The sequence below is a fragment of the Condylostylus longicornis genome, unplaced genomic scaffold, assembly GCF_029603195.1.
Source record: "Condylostylus longicornis isolate FDR11 unplaced genomic scaffold, ASM2960319v2 ptg000048l, whole genome shotgun sequence".
Taxonomy (NCBI): Eukaryota; Metazoa; Arthropoda; class Insecta; order Diptera; family Dolichopodidae; genus Condylostylus; species Condylostylus longicornis.
The window spans coordinates 14,328,845-14,342,590 of record NW_026578017.1 but is presented as its reverse complement, the minus strand read 5'-3'; the positions used below and the strand labels follow the sequence as shown (position 1 = coordinate 14,342,590).

At 24.5% G+C, this 13,746-nt stretch overlaps 2 protein-coding genes across 2 annotated transcripts in view; one reads left to right on the top strand and one right to left on the bottom strand.

Moving 5' to 3' along the window:
- The window catches only part of LOC129610924 (uncharacterized), a 121,452-nt gene extending 120,346 nt beyond the window's left edge, over nt 1-1,106 (bottom strand). The window contains exon 1 of the mRNA XM_055523746.1: nt 150-1,106. Coding sequence (XP_055379721.1) covers nt 150-187 — 38 coding nt within the window. The 5' untranslated portion in view covers nt 188-1,106. The remainder of the gene's footprint in view (nt 1-149) is intronic.
- A 7,911-nt stretch (nt 1,107-9,017) lies between these two features.
- LOC129610873 (cathepsin L-like) lies at nt 9,018-13,133 on the top strand. Its single transcript, XM_055523643.1, has 3 exons — nt 9,018-9,033; nt 12,386-12,436; nt 12,532-13,133. The coding sequence occupies exons 1-3, from the start codon at nt 9,018-9,020 to the stop codon at nt 13,131-13,133; spliced, it is 669 nt and encodes a 222-aa protein (XP_055379618.1).
- The last annotated feature ends 613 nt before the right edge of the window (nt 13,134-13,746 follow it).

Genomic DNA, 13,746 nt, shown 5'->3' with positions numbered 1-13,746 from the left:
ACTAATAAGTAAAGTTTAATATTGTTATGTAGGTAGGTAATCTCTATTATTTAATATAATATAAAGCATTCTTACCTATAAATTTATTTATACAATTAAATTTTATGAAACTTGTTTTAAATTAATGTTTAATTTGTACGAGTACTTACTTGCATCTGGATGCCATCTTCAAACAGCATACCTCCATTATGCCCTTTTAGTTTAAAAAAAACTTCGTATTTAAAATTTTAATATATAATTGCTTATTGTTTAAGTTATTGCTAATATTTTATTAGAAAATTTTAATTAGTTTATTGCTTTGCTTAATTTTAAACAAAATTTTATTTGCATTCCAAAACAAAATAGTGGCTATAGTTAGGTATGTTTTATATTTTTTTTTATCGTGCTAACCTGTTTCACTTTACTAACGCCAGGTTCAATAAAAAAGTTGAGGTTAGAGTCAATATTTATGTAGATATAAATTTTTGCAAGTACAATGGAAAAACTTTATAGTTTTATAGATTTTACATATTTTTTACAATATTTGTGTTACTCAAAATAAAAATTAGTAAATTTTCGTTATCATCTTTGTGAAATTCTTTAAAAAAAAACTTTAATATTCGTACAATAAAATCCAAAAATCGTTCTAGTAAACTTTGTATTAAAGTGTGTATTCCCTAGAAGTTTATTTTCACTGCAGATTAAAATTCTTCATGAAACCAATAATAAAAAAAAATTCTAAATTCAAAAAATCTGCATTATTTAGAATCAGTTAGAATTAGCATATAGGCACATTTTTAAGGATACAAAAACAAATTACTTTAATTCTCTTTAATACATTTATTTACTCACAGTTCACACTTTCGAAAAAAAATGTCGCGTTACAATAATAAAATTTATGTGCATACATACATAAGTATGTAATTCAATATTTTAATTTTACTAGGTATTATTAGTACAAAAGTAATTATTAATTAAATTTTTATGTTACTTGTTGATTATTTTTTATTTATAAAGCCAGAAAACTATGTTTAGCATTTTATTTTCCAAAGCAACATAAAATCTAATTATGAATTTGTTTTTCTACAAATTTTACCGTAACCGTTCGTAAAAATACACCTTTTATGTCAAACGCTCGTATTCAACTGAATTTAAGTTCTAAATTCACTTTGTTTTGCCTTTTGCTACTGCGATAAAATCAAAAGTACCGTACCGTAAACAGCACAGCAAAGCAGAGAAAAAAGTTTATTGTTTTTTTTTTGTATTATTTTGTTCCCTTCTTTTAAAATTTCACTTAACAGAAAAGAAATGTTAATAAATAACATTAACAGAAACAAAATATGCACATATTTTTGTATGTTACTTTGTACAGTTTTATGGAATATCTGAAAAGCAAACATAAATGTAAAATCTCCAAGCTGGAGAAAAAATAAGAAAAAAGCTTTTATTAAATGTTTTTATTTGTGTGGTTTTTCATTTCTTACTTTGTTGCTCATTCGTAAACAAATATTGTTTGGAGAAGAGAGCGTTTGTTGGCAAAATTGAGCTTAATGCATTTTTAAAGCGAAATTCAAATATCAAGTGTCAGTTTTTAAATTGTGGTAACCATACCTGTAAAAAAATGCTAGTAAAAGATTTAGGTATCGTTTTTATACAAAAGAAAACATGAAATACAAGAGACAATCAAATTGATTTAATTTGACATGTTTTATTTGAATTTTCTACCGATGAAATATTAAAACTCATAAGCGATTGTACGACCAACACAACTAGTACAAATAAAACGTAATTTCGACCTCCAAGGTAAATACTTACATTATTGAATATATCATTGACATATGTAATAAAATTCAATCTATTTGCAACAGCCTTAAGGTTTGCATTTCTACAAAGTTCTTCAAAACACAATTTGAAATACAACCAATTTTCTCTAAACCAAATGGTCACCTTTAAGTAATGGCGTTTACTCTTTTTATTTTTACATACATTCACTTCTTTCTTTGTTTATTTTCCTGAGCTTTTATCTCAGTTGTCAGAATTTACCAAGCGATATTTACATTAATATATGTACACATTTTTTCCTGCAAAAAAGCTTAAAAGAAATTAGAACTCAAAGTGATTATAACAAAACTCGTTACCGGCTTTTTTTTTAACATCATAATGAAAATTACATTCAGGCTTTGGTAAAGGAGAACAAACTTCTATTCTTGTTTTCATTTAGTGCTATTCCACACACATACATATTATTATAAATTACTCAGCCCCGTTTCCTTCAAATTTGTTTTTAAATTGAATTATGTCATTTAAACTTCTTCATTCATAGTGAACATTTTCTATTGTTATGTAAATGCAATATCATATACTGTCATTTTAATACTGTTATCATATACTGTCACTAACAATAATTCAAGAAAACACGATAAGCGTCTATTTAAGTCAGAAACGAAATCCAAAAGTGCTAAATACTAATTTATTATTATAAAAACACAGTTTTTTAGAGGGAAAGATTTGACGTTGAACTATTCTAGATGAATTTAAAAATGGAAGCTCAACTTCTGAGTTCCCTAATGGCGTCAGATTTATTCACCTCACATCATCAGGAGAACATTTTTATGCAAAGTGGTATAAAGTTTGTATTCGTTTAGTTTAGACGCAGTATTGCCAAACATATTATCTCAAAAATCTTCAATTTTTTTAAAATAAAATCTTAATTTTGAAGATTATGTAAAAAAAATCTTGACGAACGGTTCAAGATTTTCAATGGAAGTTAAATTGAACAAATTGAATTGTGCATTTAATTATTGTGCTTAGTCGATTATTATAGAATTAATTACAGCGAGAACATTAAAAATTTTCTATCACGAAAGTAGGGTGTAGAATTTTCTATCACCATGCGTTGCCGATTAAATAGACTTTTTGTTCAAAGTGATTTTTTTTTGTGAACTTTGTAAAATATGGAAAAAGATACAAAAAATTCCAATTTTGAAAAACTTTGGTAGCATTAAAAAATCTTTATTAAAAAAAAAAAAATATTTTTGTATGTAAAATTTAAAAATTTTAAAAATCTTACTCTGAAGTTTTTCACAAAATATATAGCCAAAAAATCTTTATTTTGAAGATAAATCTTCGCATTTGGAGTAGATAAATCAACATGTTTAGAGGAGCAGTAGATATACTTGAATTTAAAGATAATAAAATGTATTAAAAGCTTTTTTATTGTGAACTCGTTGTCAATTTAAATGCTAACATTTTTTCTTAACAGATATCTGTTAGTTAACATTATGTTATTTTAAAAAATTTATTTAAAGCTCATGAAAATTATGCGACGTTTTGTCTGTAGAAAAGTGAAGATGCTGTGTCTGCAAACTCTAAATTTTTAACGGAGAAAATAAACAGGTAAAAGAAATCAAAGTTGTGTACTTTACTTACATTAGATACAAACATATACTATATACTACGTTAATTTGTATGCACATAGAAAATATTACACACTTCATAAGTGCTTTTAAAAATTATGTGAAAAAAAACAAAATAGTTACTCTAAAATATAGTCCGCAAAAACGAAATTTTCAAAAGCAGCCAACTGAAAATTCACAGAAATTAAAAATACTTATAGAATCTAATCTAATGGTTATCTAATGTAGTTTACTGTAAACATTTTATTTGTGAGTTGAAAATTCATGCATACATACATAGGTACATACCTTATTTCCGATAAGTTATACATATGGGTATACATAGTATAGTCATAATAAAATGTAGAATATGGATGCAAAAATTCGGTTGTTTTGAATTCTTAACAAAGACCGTAAATATGTGCAAGGTAAGAGGTATGTACATATGTATGTGGAGGACTTCATTATCATATGATTAATGCACAATTAAGTTTCGACCATGCAGAAAAATTTGAATTTAATTATAAAAAATTATTACTTTCGAGTTACATATATACATACATATAGCTATTTCGGAAGATCAAACAAGCTCAAAAATAAGTTTCATGTGAAGTATTACGATATTATTTTAAAATAAAATTTATTTCATAAAAATCATTCACATAATTTAACTTTTATTTTTATGCAATATAAAATAGTGTTATTATGATTAAATTTAAATTTATTATAACATTAGTGTTAGATTTTTGAAAAAAAAAATTGTCACGAGATTGTAAAATATTTTTCTTTTTCTTATAAAATTTTTTAAATTCCAATATATCTTAATGGTTAACAAATTTATTTTTATTGATTTTCAATTGATAAGACATTGTTGAAAGCAGTTCATACTATAAGTTAAAAGATGACCATAGTTTGTTATTCATAATAAAATTTATTAAGTTTATTTGAATTAAAAGAAATTTCCAAATTTCAACGTGGTCAATCTTTGTAATTCTTTATTATCATTGTTATATCACTATCATTAATTATTTAACAGTAAAATCAACAAAAATGTAAATGTATATGTATGTATAATTATTATTATTTATGTTTGGGCTGAATACATTATATATGCATATTTTTTGATAAATTTCTATAAAAAATTTGATTAAACATAATTTCGATATAAAACCTACATATGTAGATACGTACATCTTCTTCAAATATTAATAGTAAGAGAAAAGAGAGTAAAATTGCCATTGAGCCTAGTCTCATACCAAAAAGATTTGAACAGAAATTTTGAGCGGACAACAATCAAAATATTTCTGATCTAAAATCACTTACATACAAAAGGTAAATTATTTACTGCCTTGATTGCAATTTTACTATTGTCATTAATAATAGAAATTATTGCAGGAACGAAAATATTTCAGTTCTTTATAAATTCATTGTTACAATGAACTTCTACTATTTATACATAATATTATAATGTTATGTATCAAGATAGAAAATAAGTATATATATGTATATATTAATATAATGTACATTTATTAATTATTCGAGAATGAAATTTAGAAATCATATAAAAATTTACACTATTTTCATTTTCACTGAAAAAACGCATGTTATATTCATATTTTGAAAATGTACGCATACTCTTATAATGTACGAAATAATTATTCCCTTTATGTTATCCTTTTTAGTTTCTATAATATTATATACGAAATGTTCCAACACAAATAACATTTGGTTTGCTATTCAACAATAATAACATATTAATACTATTATTTACAGTTATCTGTCATACAAATTTATCCATATCTATATTGCACGTGAATATGATTTGGTTTGTTACTTTAAATTCTGCAATGAATTATCTATGTGTATGTGTATGTATTTTCACATATGACTTTATAAAATACGGGTATGTATAATATGTAGCTCCAGCGAGAAAAAGTTTGATTCTGCTTTCAAAATTTGGAAAGCATACATATGGCGATGTATACCAATTGTATACATACATGCACAAACATATGTTGAATATAGACATCATAAATGTATATGAATATTATTTATTATATTAAATCTTACGAAAGTGAAAGCTTAATATTTTTTGCACTACTCTATTGTATTCTATAACATTTCTACATAAAATATATACATACATATATATGTAACATTTTATATACAATTGTATTAAAATTTCATGTACCAATACATTTTTATTCAATGTATACATAATTTGTATTCCAAATGTAATTTGGTAGATATAAGATATTCAAAGCAGTTTTGCGGAAAAATCTGCTACAGATATTTTTGCTTAATTTTTTTTTTTGCTTTTCCAAATACAATTTACTATTTACATGCATATATACAAATGTACATACGAATCTATACATATAAATAGTAAATCTTTATTTTTTGGCTTTAGAAAAATATGGCAACAGACAATGTGAAATTGGATTATTTAATATACACATGTATATATACACATTATTTACGTGATCCTTTTCGAGAACAAACTTACAGTCATACTCATATATGTAATCCAATCGTAAACATATACCAAATTTCTATAAAATATTAACTACCTATAAAAAACAGACAACATTTCTGAAAAAGGATTAAATAAAATATTAAAAGTTAGAGTATTTAAATATGTGCACATACATACATACATACTTTTGATTTAAATTTCAAACCAGTATGCATACATGCTTTATACTTTTAATACATATGTATGTATGTAGGTATATGAATATGTAATACGGGTACATTATGAATATTGTCCCTTAACAAAATTTAACTTTTTTTATGCGTTTTTTATACAATATTGATTCTCCCACACTTTATAAAATGTATGTATGTAAGTACACTTTCAAAGGAAACAATTAAAAGTAAAAAAAAAAAAATCTTTGTTTTCACTGGCGTTCCCGTTATTAAAAATTTTTAAAATTATGTAGTAATTTTAGGTTTTTCTTTAAACTGCCGTACATATATAAAAATTGCACATTCATATGTATATATCGGTACACAAGTGTGTCAGTATTCTGTAATGTCAAAAAAAAAGTTTGTGAACAGCCTTCAAACAGCGAATTCAAATCGAAAATTAAATGCAATAACTGCATTTCGGAATCCAAATTTCGGTTTTTTGACGTTGAAAATTTCTCTTCAAATCGATATTATAAATAATATTACAAATATTATTAAATTTTTTTTTAAAATTTGCAGTACGTTGCCAATTTTTTACGCCAAAATTCAATGCAAAAAGTCAAATATCATAATTATGTCAATTTAAATACTATAATTAACACATCATACTGATAATATCTAAGGTCAAAATTTTACAAAAAACATCCCAACTTGTTTAGATGTACGATTTGTTTTTTTTGCATTTCGAAAACGCATTTTATACAATTCAGAAAGCATGGCAAAATATTTTTAAGATATAATACGGAACGTGAATATATACTCACATCAAAATTTGCTGTTTTGCTCTCAATAAAGAATATGGCCTACGTTAGAGTAAAATAAATTTTGAAATAGTATTAGCAACTCAAATTCTAATGATATGGGTCCGAATTCTTTTAATTAATTAATTTATTGCAAAATGTTCTGTTATAATTAAAAGAAGTAAGAATTAAGTGAGAAATAAATTTTTCATCGGGGTGTGCGAACATATTGCATACACTTAAGTTTTTAACAATAAAGCTTTTACTTTAAATATTTTGGTATAATTGTATACGATATTTTTAATAATAGTGCAAATTTTATTTAAACACAACATATTTGCTTTCATTACTGTTGGAATATGTCAGTCGTACATAGTTTATTACCTTATTATATCCTTCACGCTTCATACATCTATAATCTATATAAAATGTAAAACAATTGTTACACTTGTATTGTATGTATGAATATTTATAAAATATTGTCACCATATAGGTACGATACCATTCGTAAATATTCATTTTGTGCCTTCGTAAATTAGAAGTTCAGCTACATATTACAGTTATTATTTTATAATATGATATACATAATATGCAGTACATAAAAGTATATTATTTAGTTGACATTTTTTTTAAGGAATAGGTTTCATTACTTGTAACAAAGTATATGGATATGGAAACATAAAATTAAATTTTTTTTTGTAAAAAAAAATTACATTGGCACTGAAATTTAATAGCTTTTTGATTAGGTAAAAAATTTTATATATATTTATCCTATATATATGCATATTGATTTATTTAATAACATGTTTTTAGTCCGTTTATACACAATGGACATGTAAAAAACTGCACAATTAGAAATAAGGACTAAAAAAGTAACAATGAACTTCTCAAATATAAAATTTATTCGCGTTAATGTTATGCACATGTGCGTGTATTTTAAAATTAAAAAAAAACATTAGCACAAATGGTAATTCACAGACAATTACGGTATTAGAAGGGCTCTAAGTTGATAGAATTTGTGAATTCGACGAAAATGTGTGGCACCCTAAGTACATCACTCTTAAGGATATTGGATGAAATCTGTTATACTATTGTATAAGGATATATATATCTGTTATACAAGTGTTGTGTAGATTTATCAGTTACATTCTAACATAAATATTTATTGGTTTGCAAGCCTGCACTGATCATTTAAGAAAAATTGATAGACGGAATAAAGATACCAATATTTTTATTATTACAATAAAAATTATATCGAACCCTTCCCTCTCTATATCCCAAAATTGAGATTTAATAAAAATAGCATAAAAAAATTACACTTTTTTAATGGTGTACTCTTAACATAAAATAATATTAAAATTTATACAAGAACGTTTTCATTCGAATGCAATTTTAATTTTAAATATAATTACGATAAAATATTTTTCATTTCAATTTATAATAGCAAAAAAGTAATGAAGTAGTGATAATGAATAAATTCTGTCCAAATATGCAATTTCGTACAATGAATTTAATATTGAATAACATGCATTCGTTGGAGTTTGGATTAAAGGAAAACGATCTTCGAACAACTCCCGAGTTCTTTCACTCCACATTTCTACTAGCGTTAACTTTAAAACAGCATTTATTTGGATATCAGAATTTTATATTTCATTTTCTTCCTAAATCTTCGATCCTATTAAGATCTGGGTTAAAATTATTTGATTTCAACTAAGTAGTCTTCTTGTATTTGCTATATTGCAACTGCAATCATCTTATGAAACGACACAAGAATCGTTCTATCAGCACAAATTTGATTAACAGACGGAAGTAAACATTTGTTTAAAATATTTTTATGTTTTTAATTTTTTGAATATCTGGCTATACAATCTGACTATTTCAGTTTATGTTTTAGAACACTTTTATTTAGAGATTATTTACGATCTAGAATTTAGAGAATCGAAATTGCTTTCTTAAATACAATTAGAAAACTAGATTTCCGAAAATAATTATTAAATGGTAAATATTTTAATTTGAAGGTTTTATTTTCTCGTTCATTAGTGTTTTATATTCTTATTAAACTCTATATGAGAACCAACTAGATTAAGATGAAAATGTCCGGTCGTTTATGGTTTAAATACTCGCATCAAATATATTTTATATATGTATACATATTTAATAGGAATTGAATGGCTTTAATTGCTAAAGTATAACTTTATAAATTAAAATAGAAATGACTATAGAAGCTTGTAAAGCAAAAAGAAAATTTATATACTTTTCTTATATAATTATATACTATAAATACATAATTATATTTATGTAGGTAACATAAGTGATATACACCTATACATATATGTACATATATTGTATATGAATAATTTTTTAATTGTTCATAGTGAATTATAGGAAAATTTGATTCGTGTTCAAGTGCTCAATGAACAATTTTCTCATGTTGAACATGTCATAAAAATGTTAAGCCATTAACAAAGTTCATTGTGTTTTTTTTTTCTCTTTATCTACATACATATACAAACATACTCTTATTGTATAAAATTGCTTTGTATGCATAAGTGCATTAACATATATTTAATATCCAGATTGTGTACGAAAGCATTTTTGTTTTTTTTTTTAAATAACTCGTGTCCAATATTACTTTTTTAAAATATTTTACTTTGAATTTTCTTTTGAAATATCAAAAAGAAATAGCTATATATGTATATAAAATATCCTTAAGTCAATGAACTTCAAACAATTCAAATCGATTTGTATGCATGTATATATATGCATGTATATATCATACATAATATAGAATGATTTTCGCATATTCTGTCCTTAAAAAAGGATACAATAATTTTATGTTGGAAATTTAATGAAATGCATCGTAATATAGTATATAAGGTCAATACTTTAGTATAGTGCACGTATATACTTGCAAGCTAATTTAATGCTATGCTTTGAAAGGAACAATGTGCGATTAAAAATTTTTATAAAAATATTTTAGTATGTTATTGTTTAAGTATATTTCAGTATATATGTATGTATGTATATAGTTTGTGAATAATAATTCTGTGCATAATGGCAATTAAAGTAAATCATTAATAGATAATTACTCGTTCGATGTTTTAATGAAACAAAATTAATATGTTATGGTTAAAATTATACAAAGAAATTATGCGGATTACTAATCACAAAATTTAAGTTTTTATTGAAATAACTGTACATCAGATCAGATTTGGTATCAGATCATATAAAATCAATTTTGTTATTTTGTAAAATTGCTTATTATAATAACAAATACAAAGGAAAATTGTGTACTATTTCAGAATTTCTGAAATTCTGATTTTTTTTATTTGACAAAAAAAAAATTCTAACGTTTTAACATCCGTTCCGGACTCAACAAATGAAATCTTAAATTTGTTAACGTTGCATTAATTTGGTTTCATATAATTTTTCAAATATTTTAAAAAAAACGTAATTAAGATTACGCGCTAATGATTATATAACTGATAGGCAATTCTAATGTATGTATGTATAAATAGTTTACAATTCATATATACACAATATGTACTTATTAATGAAAAATATACATAACATATACATATATTTCCCAATATAATAATATATATAGAAATTTAGTTATACATACATATATATATATGTTTGTAAATTCAACATATTTCTATATTATAACTATATATACATAATCTTAATAGCGGCAATAGATTTGGAGTATTTTTCAAATATAATTCTGAATATACTTCTATATTTCTTGTTACATATGTATACATATATGTAATTAAAAATTTTTATATTCAAATAATATTTAAAATGATGCTCAAAAACCAAAATGTTTATTTTATGATTTCTGAAGAAATGCTAAAATTATTTTAACCATGATCGTATATTCGAAGGGTATTATAAATTTACCATACTGTTTTTAACACTAAGAAATAATGGTCTGAGATATTGCCATAAGATAAGAACATATTTTTGCCAGAACACCATTTAATTACACAATGTAATCGAAGCAGTGGTTTGGATACATGTTACACAACTTCAATGTGACTATATCGCGAAAAGTATATTATTAAAGCTGTTGTACTGAAATTTCGTGCAAACTTATATAGTAATAGGGTTATTATAATTGATAAAAGTCATTAAAATTGCATGGATACTTCTGGTAGCTGCCATATAACTTTAAATCTTATTTGGTCATATCTTGATAACTATTTGATCTACGTGCGACTGACTTTTTAGGTATTTCCTATATGAATTTTGGCTATTATATTTTTGTTAGAAAATTCATTGAAATTATATGAGTTTATGCGATATAGTTGTCATATATCTTCAAAATTATGCAATAATTTTAAGCAAATATTCAAACTATAGGCCAAAATTGAGTACAAATACAAAAATAATATAATTCATATTAAAAACCACGTTTTAAATTTTCCGAAACTTCTGTACGCATTATTTCAAGTTACAATTTTTTTATAAGAGACTGGCGACGTGTTGTCAAAGTTCTGTTCCTTTTTTTATTTATGTAATTATTCTTAACTTGAGCGAAACATCCAATTCACAACGCACTGTATTTGTTTCAAAACCTAGTTGAATTTAACTGAGAAAGCAAGAACTAAAATTGATTTTGTTTTTTTTTTAATTTATTATTCTTACATACACTTGTACATGCATAAATATAAACAACATATCGAATATTATGAAAAGACTATGTAAAAATTAATAATTAAAATCTTAACATAAACTATTTGGTATCAAGAATAAACAGTTTAAAAAATAAGTAAAAACGTTTCAGTCGGTATAGACCGACAGAATTATACTAAGCACCTATCATTGTTGTGTTGCAATTGCTAGAAACTGCGAAACCATTCTACAGAAATTTCACGAATATGTCTGACCTTTAATTGGACACACGACTGCCAAGTTTCATGAATCTGGCTTTAATATTTTTCCAAATAATTAAAATTAGCTTTTGCACATGTATGGCAGCTACTTGAACCTGTCAAGCTATACAACCAAACTTCAGGAATATATCTGACCTGTAATTGTACACACGACTGCCAAATTTTATAAGTCTGACTTTATTATTTATTTAGCTATTTAAAATTTGCTTTTGGAGTTGTATGGCAACTACCCGAACCCTTTGTCCAAATTGGTCTAATTACAATAGGGTTCACAGCAAACTTGTGAAAGTTTGGTGTTGATTGCATTATTCGTTTTTGAGTTATCGTGCGCTCGGACAGACGGACGGACATGACTAAATCAACGCAGGATTTTATGATTGATCAAAGTGAATATACCCTTCGCGGTATAAAAATTATTTCACATCATTCTGAATTTGGAATGAATCATCAGCAAGCAAATTATCCTCGCCCAACAATTTTAAAAAGAAAGTTAACAAAATTAGTGTTAATGTTTTAGTCGCTAAAAGCGGTCGATTTTATTTTTCTCGTTCCCACATACATACGATATAATTTTTTTTTTTGAAAATGTATATTAACGGATTAATTAATTTTTTCATTCAAATTGGTATTGTTATTACGCAAATTAATCAAAATGCATTAAATTTTATATCGGATGAAGATAAATTTGATTGGAGAGATTATGGAGCTGTTAACATTGTCAAAAATAGAGGTGCTATTTATTTATTGATTTATAATTTTGAATAAGAAGGATTTTTAAAAATCTCTGTTAAATATTTTTTTTTTTTATTTCATTGCACATATTAGAATTTTGCCGTTCAGATTGGGCATTTGTTGCAACTGGTGTATTAGAAAGTCAAGTTTATATTAAAACTGGACGATCTGTATCATTATCGGAACAAAATTTAATTGATTGCAGTTATATATATGGTAATAATGGATGCTCTGGTGGTCATTTAACCTATTCTTTTGAATATATTTTTAAAAATGATGGTATAAATTATGAATTAAATTATCCATATGAAGGTGAAGAACGTTTTTGGTGTAGATTTAATTCATCATTACCCAAAATCACAATAAATGATTGGAAAGTATTTTATTTAAATGGTAATGAAGATCATTTAAAAAAATTATTAAAATCAATTGGACCGCTTGGAATAGCGATCAATTTACAAAATAGTTTTTATAAATATAAAAATGGTATTTATTATGAACCAAATTGTACAAATTTTATTGATTATTATGTGCTACTTGTGGGCTATGGTACAGATAAAAATTTATCTGAAGATTATTGGATTATAAAAAATTCTATGGGTACAGATTGGGGTGAAAATGGTTATATGCGATTAGCTAGAAATAAAAATAATCATTGTGGTGTTGCCAATTATGTTTCTTTTGTAATTATGTAAGATTTATTTTGTAAATTTATAAATAAATTTTTGAAAAATTTTTAATTTTTTTTCATACATGTAAGTGGTATTGTACCTTTTGTCAAAATTATTTAAAAGTGATTAATACTCGTACATTAGGGTGAAAATTCACAAAAATATTTTAACAGGCTCTAAGTATGAGTGTGCTAGTTTCGGAAAAATTTTCGTCACAATATATTTAAATAAGAAACTTGTTAATTTATTATTTTAACTACTTAAATAATTCATACTTCTTTCCAAACCCTAATATGTAATTGTTTGCATAGCAGATCCGAGGTTTTGTTCTACAAAACGACATTTCAATTTCAAATCATTAAAAATTTAAAATTTTCTAACATTGTATGACAGTTTTAAAATTTCAAAATTTTTATTTATTATTTTAATAAATATTATTTTTTTAGTAATAAATTATTTTAGACAAAATTCTTATAAAATTCGATTACATATATTATATGGATGAAGATTGGACTACAATAAAACCTATTTATAGGAAAGAAGTAAAAATTCATGACTGGCAAAATAATTACTTAAGTTATCCAATGGATAATGAATTTCCAACGAATGTAAATTAAAATTACAATAATAAAATTAT